General features: G+C 39.9%; 1 protein-coding gene across 1 annotated transcript; it reads right to left on the bottom strand.

Moving 5' to 3' along the window:
- Positions 1-1,729: 1,729 nt before the first annotated feature.
- Positions 1,730-20,869, bottom strand: INTS12 (integrator complex subunit 12). The gene is made up of 7 exons (XM_082482245.1): positions 20,724-20,869; positions 14,248-14,411; positions 12,086-12,238; positions 11,338-11,525; positions 6,421-6,580; positions 4,906-5,058; positions 1,730-2,683 (listed from the first exon to the last, which is right to left on the bottom strand). The coding sequence occupies exons 2-7, from the start codon at positions 14,401-14,403 to the stop codon at positions 2,102-2,104; spliced, it is 1,392 nt and encodes a 463-aa protein (XP_082338371.1). The 5' UTR covers positions 14,404-14,411; positions 20,724-20,869; the 3' UTR covers positions 1,730-2,101.
- Between the last annotated feature and the right edge of the window lie 1,225 nt (positions 20,870-22,094).

Genomic DNA, 22,094 nt, shown 5'->3' with positions numbered 1-22,094 from the left:
GGGGAAAAAAAAGGAAGTCCAAGTTGAGGGGAAAAAAAGGAAGTTCAAGTTGAGGAGAATCTGCCCAAAAAGGAAGCCTGTGAGTTGAGAAAAATCTGCCCCTGCCCAAATTAAATAAATCCTTTGTTCCATTAATGTTATGGGAGGGACAGCAGCACATTAGGATCCCAGTTCTGGGTTACATGGATCCTAATACCTAGCCTCCCAAGTTCCAGACCCTGGCCCTTGCACCTTCAGACATTGCTACAGGCTAGCCAACCTGAAACCTAAGCAGGGAGCTTGCCACAGGTCTTAGATTAATATGAATCTGACACTGTGCATCAGAACTGGTGGGGTGGTTTGTCGTTTTTCCTCTAATTACAACTCAATGCATAGAACAGGTGCCATAAAACAGCTGGGTAACATCTGTGTCCTAGCATTTCTGTGTGAATGTGTTTTTGCAACCAGGAGATTGGAATCACCTTCCTATAAGCTTAAGACTCTTCTAAATCTCCAACATGTCCTGGCCCTTCTCAACTGGAAATCCAACCCTTCTCCCCAGGTTTAAACCCATTTACATACAAGCCTTGAAAAATCTAATGCCAATATCCAGTTAGAAGTCCTGCAACACTTGCTAGTAAATTCAAATAGAGGGTATTCCAGTAGACTTGGGAAAGCATGCACCAACAGAGTGATCCCTCTAAAATACAAATCGCTGAAGGGAAGGGGAAAGAAACGGAAGTTTAGAATATTTTAGAATATACAGAATCTATTTGATACTTTGAGTATCATGAAGGAAGACATGCACTTGTATGTATCTACTTCTGTTTCTATCTCCCACAGAAATTGCTGGAAATCAGTTTTCCAACTGATTTCAAAACTCTGTAATAGACATATTTTTAAGAAAGCAACAAACAACCGTCTCCCCTTAGAAACTAGCTGACAGGGCTAGAAAAGGGGTTTTAGCTATCTGAAGTGTTGAACAGTGACCAATGCTGTCACTATTAAAGAGATTTGTGCCTTTAGCCCTTCCTTGTATGAGAAAGCAGTAATTTTAGATAATAATCATACAGGCTATAGTAGAACAGTTAAGAGACTAGAGGCTTCATTTTCCAAGATAGGTTGGCAGGCAATACTACTTTGACACATGCAAGGCTTGTGAGTTTTATAGCAATACTTAACAGCATGGAATACTTAGGCAATCAAAGAGTCTTCTGTGTTTCAGGTGTGCCAGAAAGGAAGCTAACTTATTGACACCTAAGACAATTCCTTTCATTTTCTTCTATTTTTCCTGTCTCACATCATCAAAACATTGGTGTTCAATTGGACTGTGTTTTAAGTAAAATATACACTGACTACCACTTATTTTCCATTCATATTCAACAGGACAATATTAAAGTTCTCTACAGATTAAGAAAGCTTGAACACACTGTTTTGGCTCTCTTCCACTCTTTTTACAGTTCAAGGGCCATTTATCTTTTGCCAACACTCTTTTCTCCTCCTTCAGAGAATTACAACAATGAAACGACCCATGAAGTTTCTCAGTGTTTAAAACCAAAATAGGCCACATAAAATTATCGCTTTAAATTGAATATGTTGTTTAACAGTTAATTTTTGAAACTGTTTAAAATAAAATACATTTTTTCCCTAAGCAACTGTATAATTTGGGACAAACAATATAGATAACTGACCAGCTGAAACATTTCAACCATTGGAAAATGGGGTGAAAGAAAAGCAGTAATGATTTCCCAGATTAATAATACTTTTATTAACAACATTTAAGAATGACAGTTTCAGTAATTTCAATTTATTAAGTGTCCACATAAATCTGGGGTTTTTTTTATACTCCAAAATACCCAACTTTTACAATTTCAAGTTTCAGTGCTCTGAGCTAAAAATCATGAGCATATAATAGTGAATTCCTTCTACGTATTCAACTCATAGATTTGCAAAGTGAGAAGGAATACTAGGATAATCAAAGTTTGACATCCTGTATAACATAGGTTTTGGGCTTCCCTGATTCAACTACTGTTTCAGTCCAGTAACTGGGGGATTTCTTTAAGAAAAACACCAAGGCAGCTGTTTCACAGAACACAACCAACAAAATTAGCAAGCAGCCATACTACTTCTTGAGTTTCTTTTGAGCAGCCTTCTTCTTGACCATTTGTAACCTTTTCATAGCATTGAGCTGAGATTCCTGAGAAGTTGGGCCTTTTAGGGAGGTTGACTGATTACCAGCATCTGTCGTGGTTTTGCTTGCGTTGCCCCCACTGTTACCTGCAGTCCCACTGTTGCCATTCCCACTGCTCACCTGGCTGCTGGTGCTCGGCGTAGCACTGCTGGGACTAGGAAGACCTACTTTGCTGACATTGTCGCTGCTTACCGAACGGCTAAGAGTGGTTTTCCCCAGTGTCAGAGGTGGAGGAGGTTTCAGCTGAACAGGGTTTGTGCTGTTGTTGGCAGAAGCTATTTTTGACCCTAGTCCTGTTTTGGAAGTTGCCAACCCTGACAAACCCACAGGTTTCTGGTTATTTGAAGAAGCTGCAGGTTTCCCACTGGTGCTCTGTGCTGTTGATCCCAGTTTAGCAGCTGATGGGTTGGCAGAGGAGGTTTTGGCTGCAAAAGCAGCCCATCCTGTAAGGCCACTGGTTGCTGAAGAGGAAACACTTGTACTGGCCGAGTTCCCTGAAGTTGCTGCTGAGGTCTAAAATAAACAAAGCATTCTTATTATAGTAGCATCTATTTGTGTAACACAACACAGCAGGAATAGGTTGAGCCTCTGTTTTAGTTCTTTTCCCAGAACACCCAGTGGACAATATTTCATCACTAGTCACTACAGTTAAAAGTATTAAGTAAAGAAAAGGTGCAGCCAACTTTTAATTTCCCAGCCACATAAAATCAATATTACCTTTTCTTCCTTTCTTCTATAGAGCTAGCAGGCTATCATATGGCATTGTGATCCCCCCATAAACTCTAAAAGATGGTTTAACGGAAGTAACTACAAAAAGCCCAAATTTATGAAGTATAAAAAAAAGGGAGGCAAGCCACCACCTTTTATTGGTTACTGTTGTTACCTGGTGTCACTTCTCAACAACATGACAGGTGCTCAGGCAAAAATCAGACACTGAGCAATTAAGTACTGCATTTATTAGTCTTTTGGTCAAACTAGCAGTGTCTAAACTTTTTCCTTTCCTTCCCTCCCCTCCTCTTGGTTCTTAGCAGCCTGTACCACACATACAATTAAAAAAAAAAAAAAAAGTAGTCACTGGAATTCTTTCTTGTAGTCTTCCCAGTCAGATACTGCAAAAGACAAACTTCCTGCAAACAAAGTTTTCCTTGCCTGCAATACACATTAACTGCAGTTCCCACACCTTAAACCCTATAATCCCCAGTTTTCAGATGGGGATAATACACATGTTGAATTACTAAACCAGACTTTTACCAAACAGCAGAATCAAAATGGAAATTAAACCCCTCTATTCAAGTAAAACCCTTTCTATAATATATCGAGACAGTTTCTAAACAGTAAACATGATGGATGAAATCAGGCCTCACTCTTACAACCTGTTTACGTACATAAAATAACTCTGCTGAGGTGAAAAAAGTTATTCACAAGTGTAAGTGCTTGAGCAATAGCCATCACATTATTCATGATGGTTTGCATCCAGGCAGAGCAATGCAAACATAACTTTGAGCACATGAATAAGTGCTTCGATTCTGAGATAAAGGGGTGTTTTCCTAGCCTGATTTGTTAGACTACTATGCTGCTTCTGGTTTACCACCTTTGACCAACTTGTGACAATATTTATTAAATAACTTGGAGAAACAGAAACATGAGGCAACATATACAAGAAGCAGCAGCCTCCTCAATTAGGTCTCACAGAGCCAGCTAGAGTTTCCCCTATTATCAAGAGGAGAAGCCTTCGAACTATCAAAATATGCATATGTTACTTGACCACAGAGAGCAAATCCTATCTTTTATACAATTCATCGAATCATAGAATGGTTTGGGTTGGAAGGGACCTTAAAGATCATCAACCCCCCTTCCATGGGTAGGGACACCTTCCACTAGACCAGGTTGCTCAAAGGCCCATCCAACCTGGCCTTGAACACTTCCAGGGATGGGAAATCCACAGCTTTTCTGGGAAACCTGTTCCAGTGTCTCACCACCCTCACAGTCAACAAATTCTTCCTAATATCCAATCTACATTTATTCTCTTTCAGTTTAAAGCCATTGCCCCTCGTCCTATCACTACACTCCCTGATAAAGAGACCCTCCCCATCTTTCCTTTAGGCCCTCCCTTTAAGTACTAGAAGGCTGCTTTTACGTCTGCCCGGAGCCTTCTCTTCTCCAGAGTGAACAACCCCAACTCTCTTCAGTCTGTCCCTACAGAGGAGGTGCTTCAGCCCCCTGATCATCTTTGTGGCCCTCTTCTGGACCTGCTTGAGCAGGTTCATGTCCTTCTTATTTTGGGGCCTCCAAAGCTGGATGCAGTGCTCCACGTGGGGTCTCACCAGAGTGGAGTAGAGGATAGAATCACCTCCCTAAACCTGCTGGCAATGCTTCTTTTGATGCAACCTAGGATGCGACTGGCTTTCTGGGCTGCTAGTGCACACTTACAAGGATTTCTATCTGTACAAAATATCATTAAAAATATCCATAGAGTAAATTCTGTTCTCTCCCTTGTAACATAAAAACACAGTCAAGAGCTGGATGCTTTGGAGACTTATAGTTGAATCGAGGGTTTTTCCCCCACTCTTTTGGTGTTAATGTAAAACCACTATGCTATGGTACTACTTAGTACACACAGTATACCAGACTATATTAATGCACAGTTCTTGTGATAAAAGATTGGTCTGATTGAAAAAAGATCATTTATGCAGTGAAATATAAACTCTTCCTCTGGAAAATTTAAACTACATTACCTTGACTTCTGTTCTCTTGAATGCTAGAAAAGTTGGTGGGTTCTCAGGTTTTAACTTAATTTCTGGCTTCTTGACCAATGGGTCCTTCACAGCTGGTGCAACTGAAACCACTGCAGGAGCTGGTTTTTGAGGTGGTTTTTGTGTCTTCTGAGCCTATGTAAGTGGTAGAAAAAAACACCCCAAATTAGTTATGGGCCGCATAACAAAGACTGTTTTGACTGTTAACAAAAAGCATGAGCATTATTAGATTGCAATCTAGCCTTTCCAATTTGAAGCTGAATGGTACCTGAGAAATAACATAATAGGGGATGTGGAGGTTGGAGGTAGTGCCGAGTATAGTACTGGGGACAGAGTCCAGCCAAAAAGCATACCGAATAGGATTTGCTAGCTCAGCTTGGAAGGAACGGAAGTGTTGACACTTAGGGAACAGGAAAGCACTGGGCCTTCACAGAAATAAGGCAAAGACAGGTGAACTTGAGGAAGACAAGGACATAATCTAGCAGTACTGGGACACAGGCTGCAAGAGTCTGCTAAGAAGCAGCAGGTAAAATGGTAGAATTTACACTGAAACAAAAAAAAAAAGGAAAGGGCATATTGAAGGCAAATACTGAATGGGTGCAATGGCTATCCTGTGTGAAAACAGACCTCAAGCAAACACTCCTCTGAGTTCAAAAGCCTAATGATCATCAGAATAATCATGTACTCAGTCAGTGATGATAACTCCTAGGCCAGGATCTTACATTGCCTTCTTCCCTTATTTCTTAGTAGAGCCGTTTCAACAGATAATAAGTTGCTAAGTTATCATAGAACACTTCCAAACCAGAACACATTTTCTGCTGTATAAAAGGGTTTGATTTTAAAATGTCAGAACTAAAGTCATGAGAACTAACGGTTAATGTTTTATGCATCCAGAGATGCTTTCTTACTCTGATGTTTTCGTTTCTCATAATGAGATGAGTGGAATTCCTGTGGGATTAGGAATAATTAGTCTGTTTAGTCAAGAAATTAACATGCAGATCAATCAAAATAAAGGGATTTTTTTCCTGGAATGTGCTACCCTCAGCTTATTGTTGAGCCTGAGAACACTCAACACTCAAGATCTGGACTAAAATTTGCAGTCTTGTCTTACAGGAAAACATCCATTCATGTCCTAAACTGAGAAGGAAACTAAAACTGTAGGGCTATTTATTTGGTAGACGTACTAAAAACTGAGTATCACCTGAAAGAAAAGAAAAAATTTTTCAACTGCTGCTTACAAAGTAGGAAATAATCCTATTTCACCCTTATTCACTCAACTTCTGCTTTTTAAAAAGCTCTGTTTAAAAAGCACATTACAGAATAGTCTTTGAGATGCTACATTAAAAAATACAGCTGCAGAAAAGGGAGTACTGCTGAGAAAAATGGCTCTCCAAAATGCTTCCAAAGATTTCTGCAACCCATAAAATACTCTCACATATTAGAAATAGCCTGCTGTATTCAAATAGTGCTCATAAGAAACAAAAAAATGACTCCTACCATTCTCTTCATCTGCCTGGTACAGCGGGCACAATACCATACAAGTCGAGGATCGTTCACTTCCTTGTCTGTCACCTGAGGTTTATGGCAATCTTGGTGGTAGAGATTATGGCACTCCTGACACTCCACTAGCTGATTCCCAGAAGTAACTGTCATTTGCCTGCAGAGCAAATAGTTAAGAACAGATTATAGGAGAAAGCACTTCAAGGATTATCCAATTGTTGGAAATTTTGCAAAGCTTAAGATAAAAACTAAAAATATTTTTGCTTTCACATATATTTTCTACCTGTGGCAACTGAAATTTATTCCTTTTCTTTCTAACAAATACTTCGAAATTTTGGGTTTTTTTAAAGGTAATTTCTTTCACAAAAATCTAAAACTGCCATACTATTAAACACGCGTATATGACACTTGATTTCCCTGTTTGATTTTTATATTAGAAATGTAAGCCTCACCTGCTTTGCTTCACCTGAGCATTTATGGATACCTCTATACCAATTATAACTTCCTCATTATAGTAGCATATGAAGGCATAGTCTACATGTGGATAATTTTGCTGTAAGCTGTAGAGCAATACACTTCAAGAACAAATAATTTCTCAGTGACAAGCCTGTAAGAGTGGTTTCTGCTACAGGATTTAAAACATCCAAGGTGTATACTACTTTTAAGATGTTTTATTAGCCATCGTTTTGGTCCCTACTACACAAACAGACACTTGGAATTTGAGATAATACCAGAATCATGGAAAGATGGAATAGAAAGGATTAACTGTGCAGTCCTGCCTGGAAGCAAACATGTAAGCTGGTGATGAGGACTTAATTTTGCGTGGGCCTCTGGTGAAAGTAATCACGTTGTATAAATGACAAATTAGTGATATACACATGACTGGGAGTATGTCTGTGAATTAGCCAAATACCATTTTCCTAATGAATTCTTCTTTCAGATGACAAATCAGGCTATTTAATTGCTAAGCTGCTTTTGCTCATATCCCTGAGGAGCAGGTACCCAGGTAACCATGGAAACTCCATTTGTAGATGGGTGGGGAAAGGTAATACCTTATTTCTTTACATAACAGGAAAATGAAGTCTGAAGGTAACATCCATATGGATACTAGAACATTTTCTAAGAAACATTTCTCTTTTAAATGGGCTATTTAAGAACAGAAGGAGAAACATTTCTGAAATTCCAGGGACCATTATTTTAGATGCAGGATATTTTAAAAGCCATTTTGTTTGTTTGTTATTCCTAAATAAACTGGGTCAGAACAAAGCAGCGATGTTTCAACCCTGTGACTCAAGGGAGGAGACTCACCCTATTTTAAAATTACAAAGAACAATCCCAGACTGATTAAAAAAGCATGAACTCTTTATGCCCAGAAATAAGTTAAACTGGAGTTACTTTTAAATGACATGATAACTGAGAGACGAACCTAATGATTTTTTACCTTCAGAAAACAAACAAACAAAAAAGTACTCATAAAAAATAAGGTTGTTCTTTCAAAACCAGGCTTTTTTAAAGACATATTTTTTGATTCTTTTGAGAGACAGAGTTCACTATCATCTGCAAACTGCATGTAGTATTTCTTTTTTGTATAACTGAGGAGCCATATAACTGGTGAATTTTGTTTTTCTAAGATCTGCAGCTATTGGAGAGGGTGAAGTTATTTTAATACCCCCCCTCTCCTTATGCCTAACTTGGTATAAAAGAACAAGAAGAAAAACACCACAGGCCTCAACATTCAATACTCCTAATCACTATGAAAATACATTTGACACTTGGCAAATCTTGAAGAAACATTTAATGTCTCTGCTTTAGTTTCTACATCTATAAAAAAAGAATAGTTAATATTCAAATGCACTCTTTTCCATTTGTGAGCCCACGGCTGGGTTCTTGTTAATTTGTTTTCTTAAGCAATACAAATATAAAACCTTTAGCTATGAAACCCACCTACTCTGCAATTGGACATGTTTTCATTCATAATTGAGTGAATAACTGAGTTATTAAAAGATGTCATTTTTTAAATACTATTCATACTTGAGTTATTTTACAGAGTATTCGATGCTTTTACATTTCACGTTATTATTTCAGTTCAAGATGGTAAACCCCAAAAAGGGCCCACATGTTGAAAGCTGAGCAGTAAATAGTGGAATGCTGTCTAACTAATGTGTTGGATTCAGAAAGTCTGAAACACGAGTACTATGAAAACCATCTTGTTGAGCTTGAGCTGGAGATAGAGAACCACACGGTATCAGTTCCAGCAGATTTCATCCAGCCTAGATTTGAACACTTCCAGGGATGGGGCCTCCACAACTTCCCTGGGCAACCTGTTCCAGTGCTTTACCACCCTCACAGTGAAAAATTTATTCCTGATATCTAATCTAACTCTTCCCTCTTTCAGTTTGAAGCCATTACCCCTCGTCCTATCACTACATGCTCTTGTAGAACGTCCCTCTCCAGCTTTCTTGTAGGCCCCCTTCAGATACTGGAAGGCTGCTATAAGGTCTCCCCAGAGCCTTCTCTTCTCCAGGCTAAACAACCCCAACTCTCTCAGCCTGTCTTCATAGGAGAGGTGCTCCAATCATTGGATCATTTTTATGGTGCTCCTCCGGACTCACTCCAACAGGCCAATGTTCTTCTTGTGCTGAGGACTCCAAAGCTGGACACAGAACTCCAGTTAGGGTCTCATCAGAGCAGAGTAGAGGGGCAGAATCACCTCCCTTGACCAGCTGCTTCTGATGCAGCCCAGGATGCGGTTGGCAAGTGCACATTGCTGGCTCATGTTGAGCTTCTCATTAACCAACACCCGCAAGTCCTTCTCCTCAGGGCTGCTGCTCTCAATCCATTCTCTGCCCAGCCTGTATTTGTACTTAAGACTGCCCTGACCCATGTGCAGGACCTTGTACTCGGCCTTGTTGAACTTCATGAGGTTCGCTCAGGCCCACCACTCAAGCCTGTCCAGGTCCCTCTGGGATGGCATCCCTTTCCTCCAGAGTGTTGACTGCGCCACACAGCCTGGTGTCATCAGCAAACTTGCTGGAGGGTGCACTCAATCCCACTGTCTGTGTTGCCAACAAAGACGTTAAACAGCACCATTCCCAGTACCGACCCCTGAGGAATGCCAGTCGTCACTGCTTGCCACTTGGACACTGAGCCAATGACCACAACTCTGAGTGCGACCATCCAGCCAGTTCGTTATCCACCGAGTGTTCCACGCATGAAATCCATGTCTCTCCAGTTTAGGGACCAGGGTGTCGTGTGGGACAGTGTCAAATGCTTTGCACAAGTCCAAGTAGATGACACCAGTTGTTCTCCCCTTATCTACCAATGCTGTTAGCTAGCCAGGATAGATGCACTTTCTGCAAGAACACGATGAATTTGTGATCATGATTAGCTAGAAATAACGCCTTCAGCAGCCAGATTAAACACTGAGTGTGGAACAGCTAATGGAACCACATACCTGGCCTATGCTTTTCAAAGCAAGATCTTGGCCACACTAGGCACAGTATTTGCATTTTCCTTCTTTACTTTCTTTACTTTGCAGGCATTTCTCATTATACCTGTATATGTTTTCCTTTGCCAGGGAAGATGCAGAATTAATAATCCAGCAGCTCAAGACTGTCTAAACAAAACCTTTCCTTACTTCCTCCTGCCAAATAAGTTAATACTATACTGTTTTTAGAAGCATTTTAACATACTGCTGAATACCACTTTGCCCCTTTAGGAGACAGCAAAAAACTGAATTTGCAGGAAGAAAGGTAAAATTGAAATAATTGTTTCATACTTCAAATGTTTTAACTGTTCTTCCTTTTTCAATGTCTATAATAAGAAATTAAACATTTGAGCTTACACACAGGAATAATGCGACATGAAACCTCATTAGTTCACAATTGGTTAACAGTATAATTAGTTGTAACAACGGAAATGTACCCTTCATGGACTGGAGAAGCCTCCTTATCTGCACAAAAGGAACGACCATGGAAACGACCAAAGAACAAAGTTATACAGCGCAGTTTCCCAACTCACTTAAGCTGAGCTAAAATACATACTGCTACCAAAAGGACAGTCCCACCTTCCTCTCTGTCCTAGCTCTACACCCCTGCATCCACACACATGCCAGCATAAGCATTTACACTCACTAAGCTGCCTGAAACCTAAACCTACTCAAAAACCCAAGTAGAGAGTTGACCCAGAAGCTGATTCAGCTGATCATAAGCGTATGTGGGCAATACACCACCTAAACAGAACAGGGAAGGAGGTACAATTGGGAGAGCCAAACTGTTCCTTTCGGCAGTGGTGAGGACTTACAAGGATATAAATCACCTGTGAAACCAAATCCTGACTCAAGTGATTCTATCCCAGGGTGGATATTCAAAAGAGTATTTTATACTTCTGTTAACACTAAATGTATTGTCAGCAGAATGTTACTAAGATCCAATTTTTGAGCCCTTATTGAAAAGTGAAAAGGACCTGTCTTGACTGCAAGATGTATTTATGCTGTTAACTGAAAAGAAATGGTTATGGGTAAACTAACGTCAAACAATTATGAAAAAAGGAGCAACATATACAGATCCCATAATAATGCCACTAAAAAACTGATTTTTTAAAAAAAATATTAATAGCTAATGATATTCAAACTTTTTTTCCAATAATTAAAAATCAGTATTTGTTACAATAGGTTTTGCATCTTGTCTAGTTTTATTAATCTTGACCTTTCCTGAAGAAATGATGGTTTCCTCATTAAAGTTTCCATTTTCAAGAAGCCATTCTTATTCATGAAAGATCCTTAAATTTATTATTAAATTTGGATATGTGCTTAAGTGATTTCTGGATTAAAAATTACAGGAAGCGTTAACTCAATAGTACACAGAAATAATCCAAAAGTAACTACACAATTGCAATGAAGAAATGTTGACTTACCTGCAAACAACACAGGCTAATCCCATTTCCATAGCAAAGTCATCAGCACTGGTTTCCTCAAAGCTAGATAAATCAGGCATGGATAAATCTTTGCTTGTCTGAACCGTAATAGGAGACGAGCGAGCCTCTTGCTTTTCTAGTCTGGGCTTCTTTGGTGCATCAGCTCCTTCAGCGGTATCCCCCTTTATCTATTAAACACACACACACACACACACACAGAGAATGGGAAAATGCAAAAAGCTAATGGGTATTATTAAAAAGAGAAAATGACTGGAACAATTAGGTTAGCAGTATAAGGCGGTGTACTTCACATAGCATACACATAACATTTTTCTTAGATACATATTTTCTTCAAACTCTTTATGAACTAGAAACTCAAGTCCACTTTTTGTACTTCACCACGAAATCCTGGAAGAAGCTTTGGGAATCCCACATTTCAGCCTGCTACATTTAGTAACCTCTTATTATCAGGATATTTAAGACACAGAATCATAGAATGGTTTAGGTTGGAAGGCACCTTTAGAGGTCATCTAGTCCAACGCCTCTGCAATGAGCAGGGAAAACATTCACAGAATAATGATAATACTTTCATTGAATTGCCTAAATGGAATGTGATTGGATAATGCAGCTCACAGGCTATGACTAATTAGATGATTTGACTTACAGAAGTTAAAAAAGAGAGCTTTTGTCTAAAACATGTTCAAGTTTATTAACGAAGTTATTTCATTAAAGAACAAAAATGCCTTACTTTATCAGCAGATCTCTTTTCTGTTTCTTTTTTCACCTTTTCTGATGCAGTGGGCTTGCCATTATTGTTGCCAGAAGGCAAACTAGAAGAAACTTTAGGCTCTTGCTTACTGGAAATAGGCTTGGTAACAGATACTTTTGGTTGCTCTACTTCCTAAAAACAGAAACAAAAATTGAAGGCAAACCCTACAATTGAGTTACTTCCTAGTTTGCAATTGGTCAGATAACAGGTTAGGCAAACAACATGTCATACAGCGTTGATGACCTATATATGCACGTGGTTTTTTTTTAACATTTCTTAAATATTTTCGTATCACATTGGCAAATTAGTGTGCTTAAGATGAAGTCAATTATTAAAACCTCCCCTTATCACTCACCTTCCAGAGGAAAAGGTGCTCTTTTTCCAAAGACACATCCTCTTTGGAACTTTAATTAAGGAGGAAAACTTTTCTGCTTTTAAAATTCAAAGAGATAATGAACACAAATTTTCAGATAGTTCTGAGGATAAAATTCAATATAAGCTGAAAACATAAGGTGACATCTGATGTCACCAGATATCAATACTTCATTCCCTCATTGAGGAAAATATTGACGTCCGCTTAATCTCAGTCCATATTCACCTATCAGATGAATAAATTTAGATCTCAACAGAAATCAATTGTTCTTATTAACGATGCATTAGTGTCAGCAATGGATAATAAGTGAGCGAGTCTGTAAATGAGTGATTAATCACAGCAATGTGCATGGCAAGGGAAACCCCCCCCAGCTTGGTAAGAAGGGAGTAATTCTCTGCTGTATACTGGGATGGGTCCTGAGCCCTGAGCTTCAGTTGCCCCCCCGAAGTTTGCTGACTTCCTGTTGCATGCAGAGTCAGAAATGGATTTCCTTATCTGCTAAATTATGGTAAACCTATGCTCCTTACACTGTTCTTGGATTTCATGGTCAACCACAAATTCATACTGCAGCCTGAAAATGCAAGTAAAGGAATTCTTGTACTTTTTCCATTTCTGAGCTTTGCAGTCCAGCTGATACTGAAGACACACTGAAAAGAGGGGAACAAAAGATTTCTTCCTCTGGCCTGAGCCTCAGTCTCACCTGAGGGCAGGTGACTACCAGCCAAGCTGTTATTAGAATTGGCTTCCCAAGCCCCTTTGTACTATTATTCAGCTCCCTGCTTCCTCTTTAAACTACAAACCAATGCTTCTTTGAGCTCTGACACAGAGGGCTCCTGAGAGTTTTGAGACCTGTGTCAGAGGGAACTGCAGTTTAGTTTTCATGGAGTTAACAATTTCAATAGAAAGGATATCACAAGCATCATGTATATGGTAGCAGTAATAGTGCCTTTTAGTTATTCAGAACCATGTACATGTAGAAATTAAACATGACTAATGTACTAGCATATGGACCATCATTAGAAAATACCAGGCTGACTTCTAGGCATCCTAGGGGAGAACTACCTCATTATCCATATGGCAATACATAGCAATATGAGGACATCCCCCACTTGGTTATTTCCATACACTAATCTCAGATTCAAATATCCTCTCTAGCAGGTGTTTAGCGATTTTCAGTAGATGAAAAATAGTGTTTGTCCATTGGATTGTGATGGTTTCAGCCTGCAAATCATTTCTGGTTTGAACCACTTGGTGCTTTTCATTCTCATGACTTCATCAACAGAATTTCAAAAGAGATCCAGATTTATCAGGAAATAGCTAGTTTTGTTTCATATTTACCTGTGGCAAAAATAACATGCATTTTAAAGACCTTTTGGCTCTGATTGTAACTGGAGACATCCATAATTTTGGGTTCATATTAAACAGCACGTATGATAGCTTACTAACAAAAATGCGAAAACCCATATAAAAGTGAATATAAAAAGTACTACTACAAAGTCATGACACTTGCAATATAGTGTTGAATATCTCTTTTACAGATCTCGGTGCATCAACAAGATAAAGAGTTTTTTTTCCCATTAATATCAATTAATTTAATGGATTATGTTGCATAAAAGAGGAATAATGAATATGAACATTTCATAACTACTCATTCTTTTTCCTCAATTTCTGATTCTCCTTTAACTTTTCAGCTATAAAAGACAAATTAGGAATAGCAGGAGCTTTAAAAAGGCATACAAAAATGACCCATGCTCTCTAATATCAATACCTTCTGAGATGGACGATAGCTTGAGTCAGTCCCTCTGGCCAAAGACTCATCCAGAAGCGCTTTCAGCTTTTCAGCAGAGTCCTTACTCTTCGAATGCAAGAATCCCAGGGCTTTCAAAAAAATGGGATCAAGCTCCAAGTTCACTGTAGCAGCCATAGTGGTGTCTTTGGAGGAAGAAAAAAAAAAAAAAAAGAAAAGATAAACAATGACAACTTTATTCATATGGAGCGTAACTCAAACAGCATGTGGCTAACTATCTCACAGATTATTTTTTTTTTTGTAAAATGAAATTATATTAAATCACAGCACGGATGATATGCTAATTAATTATCATTAGAAGATGATTGATTGTGAACTTCAGAGCTGTAGAACTTGAATTTGTCTTTACAGCTGAAATGACGTCAAATTCATTCTGTTGCATATTCGATGTTCAGAAACTAAACTCATCATACTTCCATAAAAGGAACAAATATTCCATATTCTTGATATTCCATACATACAGAATATTGAAAAGCATGCAAAGTAAGTGTAAACCTCAAGAAAAGCAATTCCTACTCTTCTTCTTAACATTATTTGCACATAAAGTGATTTCTATCTCATTGCTCATTTAAGAATAAGAAACAAAATCTCTTACTTGTAGAAAAATTGCCGTTTGAAACTTTGAAAAGAACAACTCATTTTAACATATAAGAGATACAAAACAGCTAGTATACAGTTTTATATATATTAAAAATCTGAAAAAAATATATTGTCCATTTTTAAATTTAGCTGAAACAGTGAGAAAATTTGTAACTCAGATTGTGATTTATCCAAGTCTCCCTGTGACAGCTTAGGTTTTTATGTCAAGTAATGACTATGCAGAGCTCTAAGATGCCATAGCGCCAGTGTAAATGGAATAAAGTGAGGAAAAAGGTAGAATGAATTTAAAAATATATGTTTGCTTTATAGCAAGACTTTTCTGCACTCTGGAGCCTTCACTGTTAATTTCTTTAACAAAAACTCTAAGGAATTGCATTTACAACAGAGATTGTCCCTACAAAGATAGGTATCTCTCTAACTTATTCAGTAATTAACAAGTAATAATTTAAGAAATAACACGGCAAGGGAAGTTTACTGCTCTTTCCAAAATGGATGAGAAGTGGTATTGTTAATAATCCCTTCAAATCTCATTTGAAGCACATCAGGATTTTTTTTTTTTTTTTAAAATACAGTAATCTAGAAGACATTCTTGAAAATGCTTTCATCACTTCTGCTCAAAAGCACTGCCTGGACAGCTTTTTCACCTAGAGCTTCCAAGGTTTTGTCTGATTAATTCCTTTTGATATTCAAGGCAGTGAACTTTTACCTCTCTGGCCAAAACACCAGCAGTGGCAGCCTACTCCCTCAACACTTGCCTAGAAGTCTCCAGGAACCTTTATCTCATGCTGAGCTTTCACGAGACACCAGAGAATCGCTCAACTAAAATCATCAAGGAGTTTGAAATACAGTAGACTTCACAGGGATTTTATCAATGGACCCAGCAGAGAGTTAAGAATCCTCTTCAAGAGCCTCTTCTCTCTTCCTTAATCTTTTCTGCTTGTCAAATCATTTTCTGGTGGCCACAGAACTTCTGCTAGTAAGTACGACACACCAGTTACTCCGCTTTTTCACTGATCAAGCAGAGACTGCAGTGCAAGCCCCATCCAGACAATTCAGTCTCTGATGTTTACAAAAAGTGAATTCAATGCACGTGGAAAGCACATACCCTCTTTTTTTATGCATCTACCTCTGATAAATTTTCAGGCTGTTCCCGAGTTCTGTGGATAGGCTATCTCTTCCATTTCTTTGTTCTGGAAATATGCCTTCCAAGTTTCAGTACTATATAGTCTTAAATTCAGACTCCGCTAAACCCTCTGCTAAATGAAAACAGTAGAATTAAAACACTAATTTCAGAAATTTTGAATAACTCCCTCTTAAATCCTTTAAGTTCTTTTCTGAGGCTTCTTCTAGGAATATATACTCATGTATGTAAAGAACAGGTAGCCGCAACAGTCATTAGCAGCCAGTTCAAGATGTCTGGAGTATTTAGAGAACAAGTGTAAGCACACTGATTCCATTTTCATCTTTCTGAAGGTAACGCTTCCTATATTTTTTCTAGCTCTAGCTTTTTAAAGACATCTATTGCAAAGGAAGTGTTAAAATCCAAATTTCAAAAGGGTACTCTGTATTTATTCTTTTGTTTGCATATGAAATTGCAGCAATTCTTTCTCTGTTTTCAAAGGTAAATCATAACGTCATATGCTACTACAGTTACAACTAACATATCACAAGAAATTTCTCATGGGAAGGGAGGGAACCGGGCTTATGAAACAGTTCAAGTATGCTCAGTTTAGGCATATATTTTCAAATTAAAAACCTCTATTTGTGAGTTAAAGAAGGTAAGGATATTTAATGGAAAGACAAACACATCAATAGCTGTCTTAAAAATAACATCATCTGAAAAAAGTAAATTGATAAATATGTTCTTCTTACTGGACCACAATAACACAACAGTCAAATAGGCTAGTACCAATAATTGGCCTGGTCCAAAAGGCAAATTATTGCTTTTGGTAGTGGCCTTTTCTAGATGCTTACAGAGCAGAACAGTGGTTTGATACTTATAAACCTAAGATCCAATTACATTCATTCATATTTTCATTCATAAACTCCTCCTCTGGTGGTGAAGTCAGCACATAGCAACTGGATAGCCTCAGAGCAAGAATAATACAGTGTTTTAATGATGATGCCATATGTTATTCCAAGTGAGAGCACTCCTTGACTTTCTTGTTGAAGTGGAATCTTTATACAGAAAATAATTCAAATGTTGTTTAGGAAAAAGAGATAGAAGAAAAAGTGAATATGACACTGCCTTTTGTGTAGCAGTTCAATAACACAGCTGTGAGATTAGAGGGCTATGTTATAATCATTGAACCCAGAGCAGAACTGGTTTTGCACAAAGCAGTAACTGAAGGGAACAGACAGGCAACTCATGGTGTAGGGACAGGAACTCAAGTGCACCCTCTTGCAACTAAGCATTAACCCATTAGCCTAGCCCTAAAAGCACCCTTCTTAACTTAGGTTTCTGTTTGACATTTCTTCACTATTGTATAAGAACTATTTGATGGTGGATAGACAAGACCAAATATAAGGTAACAAAATTCTCTGAAGTATCAGAGATAATATTAAAAATCCTACAATGTACAATCATGGAGTAACCTCCTAATAAGGACTGCTCTAAGAAGTTTAAATCCCCGTTGGGGGGAAAAAGTTAATTACTGGGTTGTTATTCTTAAAACATCTAAGAATTTTTTAAGGCTCTCATTTTTTGAGCACACTATTGTCTTCTGCCAAATACATACAAGCTTAATTGAGCACTATACATAGTACATGGTCTTCCAATTTAATAGACTTATTAGATTTCCAGGGTGTAAGAGTCCCTTTCTTTTCATTTATTTGGCAGCTATTATTTTGCATGCCTACACATGTATTATCTTATTCATCATACCTTTCAGTTAAATGGATCTACTTACATTACTGATGATTAAAAGGACTTTCACTCACATATCTTTTCCAGCTACCTTCAATGTCTGTAGCAGTCAATTTAAAACCCAGTAACATTAATCAATAGCACAAAATTCCTTCCGATGCACTGCACTGTGTTCATCAATAATTGATTTCACTTACCACCATAATATCAATTCACCCCCCCCTTGGATTCTTATGTTCCTCAGGATTTTCTCCCTTCCTGACTAATCTCATAACTGTGATAGTGGCAGATTTTGCTTATTTACCAATAATTCCTTTTTCAGCTCACTTTCAGATTGAATTTATATCTTAATAAAGTAGATCAAGGAAAAATCTTAAAAGCAGGAAAAACTGAGCTCCTGTTTTCAGTTTTTGTTTTAGTATCTTAATCAGGACTAGATTAATGACAAGATAATTTCTCAGTTATCTCCCATGAGGGATATTTCAGAACTCACACACTTTAGTAGTCCAGACAACTGTATTAATCAGAACAACTGTATTAATCAGTTCTTATTTATTTGACATCTTCTCCACAGAATTTTAGAAGACTGGAATAAAATCTTCTGCTATGGAGTTACCAGGACTGGTATCCTTCATTTTACGTTCCATTCTACAGCATATTTTATACTGTACTTTTAAATTAACATTTCAATCAATATCACAAGTAACCTGTTTACCCTTAATTTCTAAGATTACACTATTGCCCTATATTTGCTGTTTTCTACTCCTCACAAACAGCACATTATTTAAGAAACATGGAATCATTCAGTTTTGAGGAGAACCCAAGTGGTCAGCCTGCGCAACCTCCTGTTCAAAGCAAAGTCAACACTGAATTCAGACCAGCTTGCCCAGGACTTTGCCCAGCTGGGTCTTGAAAACCTCCAAAGACAGGAATGTGGGGAACCTTCTGGGCAACCTGTCCTCATTTCCTTACTTCGAATTGGAACCTCCCCTGTCCCAACTTGTGCTGTCTCTCATTCCTTTGCAGTGCATCTGCGAGTTGGTCAGGTATGATTGATTTATCCTTGGTAGAGCCCAAGCTGGCTATCCCCAGTCACCACAATATTATGCCTACAAATGGCTTGCTCCATGATCTTTCCACAAGTGGAAGGAGAGAGGCTGACTAGCCTGTAGTTCTCTCGATTGTCCTTCTTGCCCTTTTTCAAGATGAGCGTAAGATTGGCCTTTCTTTCAGTCTTCAGGGATCTCCCCCAATCTCATGGTCTTTCAAAAATGACAGAGAGTAGCTTCATGAAGACACTGTCAGCTCTCAGCAACCTTGAATGTAGTCCACCTGGGCCCACAGACTTGTCAGGTAAACAATCTCTGCTTTAATCCTCTTCCACAACTTGTAGTTCCTCCTCTCCTTGAACCCTGCCTTGTGGCAAAAGGCCTGGGAGACCTTGTTGGTGAAGTCTGAGGCAAAGATGACATCAACTATCTCACCCTTATCTGTGTCTGTTGTCACAAAAACACTTGCCTGATTCAGCAGCAGCACTATGTTTTTCCTTGTAAACCCTTTTCTTGATAAACAGCATCTCATTACCATTGACATCTCTCATTAAGTTTCAAATCTAGTTTAGCTTTGGCTTTCCTAACACCATTCCCACATGCCTGAGCAATATTTCTACATTCTTCCTTTGTCGCCTGTGTTGCCACTTTCACCTCCTCTATGTGTCCTTTTTGCACTGGACCTCTGTCCTGAGTTCTTTGTTTAATCAAGGCCTTTTCCTGTTACATCTGCCTTATCTTTCTACAAAATGTTTTTGTTCTCACGCATAGTTGTGTTGCCACAAAAATCAGTTTTATAAAAAACATTTACTGAAGTAAATAAGATAATCATACCTACACAATTGAGATTTGCTAATCCCTACTATCACCGAGCTTCTGCAAAAATAGACCTGAAGGTGCTGTATAAACAGATGCCACTGCTCATTGTTTTGTCAGTGGTAAACTGATTATATCTCCATTGTTTTCCCTAATTCAATGCCTACCAATACCTATCAGGTTTACGAATTCCCTAGATGCCTCCTAGCAATTTCTCGGTGGAAGAACCAAACTTTAGTTAAAACTAAATTTCAGAATTAGTTACACCAAAGCCACGACCCGATCTTTTGCAACATACCTGCTACAAATTTCTCCCTGACGTTTCCTTTAAGAATGAAGAAAAGGCCTCTCATCTGAAAGTCACTCTTTAAAAATAAAATGCTTAAAAGAATAAAACGCCACCACCTTTTAACCCCAAAACATCCTATGCTGTGGCTGAAACTTATGTGCCCTATATTATGCATGCATCACTTCCATTTGCTTGGTCTGTTTCCGCCTCATTGAGGCCAGTGCCGCCTTCGTGACGGCGGTGCCATGCCCGCTGCCAGTCCCTATCGCGACAAAGGAGCTTAAGCTCTCCGGTTCATTGCAGCGCTGACAACCGGGCCCGCTCACACCGCTGCCAAACGCCCGGGCCCAGAGCCTCCCGCCCGCGGGCAGGCTGGGCAGCGCCGCACGCCTCAAGGCCATGCGTGGAAACTCACGGACACGCTGCCCCGAGGGAGAACGGCGCGACGGGCTCCAGGCCCGGCAGAGCCCGAAACGGCTCCGGGGATCCTCCCGCACCCGTTACCGCCCTGGCCCGGTTTCCTCAAGGCCGCGGCACCGGGCGTGCCCGTGTGCCAGGAGGGACCATCCAGAAAGACGCAGAAGGAGCGCCAGCGCCCACAAGGGACAACGCGGCGGCCGTCTCCCCGCTCCGCCGGCTCCGCCCGAGCCTTCCCCGCGCCATAAGGAGACTCACCCTTCGCCTCGCCTCAGGACCGGGGGTAACGGCCGCCAAGCACGCGCGCGCGGGGCGCCCCTCTTCCTCCTCCCAAACCCCCTCTTCCCGGGTCGCGGGGAAGTCGCGCCTAACCCCGAGGAGCCGCCCGCCGCGCTCTTACCGGAAAGAAGGCGGAGGAAGGCGTGCAGAGACAGCCGCCACCACCGCTCGCCGCCCGGACCCAGGTCCACCGCCGCGCCGGTCCCCCCGCGCAACCCGAGCCCCGGAGGCAGTCGTTCCGGGCGCGCACCCCACGCTGTGGGCGGGGGGGAGATTGCGTGAGGGCCGGGGCGGGGCCCGGCGAGGCGCGCGCGCAGGAAGGGGCGGAGTCGGGGCGGAAGCAGCTGAGCCGGGCCGGGTCGGCAGAGCGCAGCGGGCGGGGCGGGGTAAGCGGCGGTTGGTGCCCGGCTCACGCGCGGGGGGACGAGCCGTTAGGGGTGGGCCGGGCCTTACTGTCCCGCGGCCGCTGAGGGGGGCAGCCTCGGGGTCACCGCGGGTGAGGGTGGCGGGTCTCAGCAGCCCTGGGGAAGTCCCGGTTTCCTGCTTCCTGCCCTCCCGGGCTGAGAACGGTCGCGTCGGTCCCCTTAGCCGCTCGTTGTGTGTTTTGTGAAAGAGGCGCGGCTGGAGACTCCTTGTTGAGGTGTTTGTCTGTGAAGCCCGGTGGTAGTTGATGGCGGGAAGCACCCTTAGAGCCTTCATGTCATTCATCTGGCACTTGGTGACTTACGGCTAAGCTTTTTTAGAAAGAAAGGAAAAAAAAAAAAAAAGAAATAAAAAAAACGTTTTCAGTGTTGACTACCAGGTCCGATTTTTCTGGGCTGACGAACTGTTGAGAGAAGCTTGGACTGGAGGTTTTATGTAGTAGGTCTGCAAAGGAATTTTCACTCAGTAGTATTACTTTCTGCAATAACTGAATTTTAATATGCTGTCTTTCTAAAGTTTGACTTTGCTTCTTCATAGCCTGTGTCTTACTTTCTTGAACCGTAAACGTCTCTTATTTTACTAATAAACTTGCCTGAAATTCCCATCTGAAGCTCTTCATGAAAAGCTTGTATTCTTCTCTCTGGATTCACTTGAGGATGGAATGGTGGCCTTAAACTCATACAGTAAATTGATTGCCTGCATAGAAATACAACTCCAACCTCTAAAGTTATCTGCCTTAAATCGCAAATATTACTTTGTGCTAAGTTAAATATTTGATGAAAGAAAACTACATTTTTAAATTTCTTACTATGTTGAACAATTCTCAGATGTTAATGCGCATATTTAATAAAAGTTCTGTCTGTGTTTATTTTCTTTCTTATTTTTAATTTTTTAATTTTTCATTTTCCTGGGAAACATTTGTTTTTAAACCAACAATTTATTACATTAACACAGTAGCTCAGTGAAACTAATTTAACTGTTGTTTAGTGCATGTTGAAAAGGAAGAGAAAATGGTAACAAAGTACAATTAGTGAAAATTGTACTTGCTTAATGTTTATTGTTTTTAAAT

The sequence above is a fragment of the Vanellus vanellus genome (genome assembly GCF_965231255.1).
Source record: "Vanellus vanellus genome assembly, chromosome: 4".
In the NCBI taxonomy this organism is placed as follows: domain Eukaryota; kingdom Metazoa; phylum Chordata; class Aves; order Charadriiformes; family Charadriidae; genus Vanellus; species Vanellus vanellus.
Note: the sequence above shows the minus strand (reverse complement) of the source record. Positions and strands in the feature narration are given on the sequence as shown.

Bases quoted from the DNA above. Each gene is read 5' to 3' on its own strand.
- INTS12 (XM_082482245.1), bottom strand. From the start codon at position 14,403: ATGGCTGCTACAGTGAACTTGGAGCTTGATCCCATTTTTTTGAAAGCC. The intron at 11,526-12,085 runs GTAAGGCATTTT...TGTGTTTAATAG, and splicing joins AAAAGAGATCTGCTGATAAA to ATAAAGGGGGATACCGCTGA. The intron at 6,581-11,337 runs GTAAGTCAACAT...TTTGCTCTGCAG, and splicing joins TTAGCCTGTGTTGTTTGCAG to GCAAATGACAGTTACTTCTG.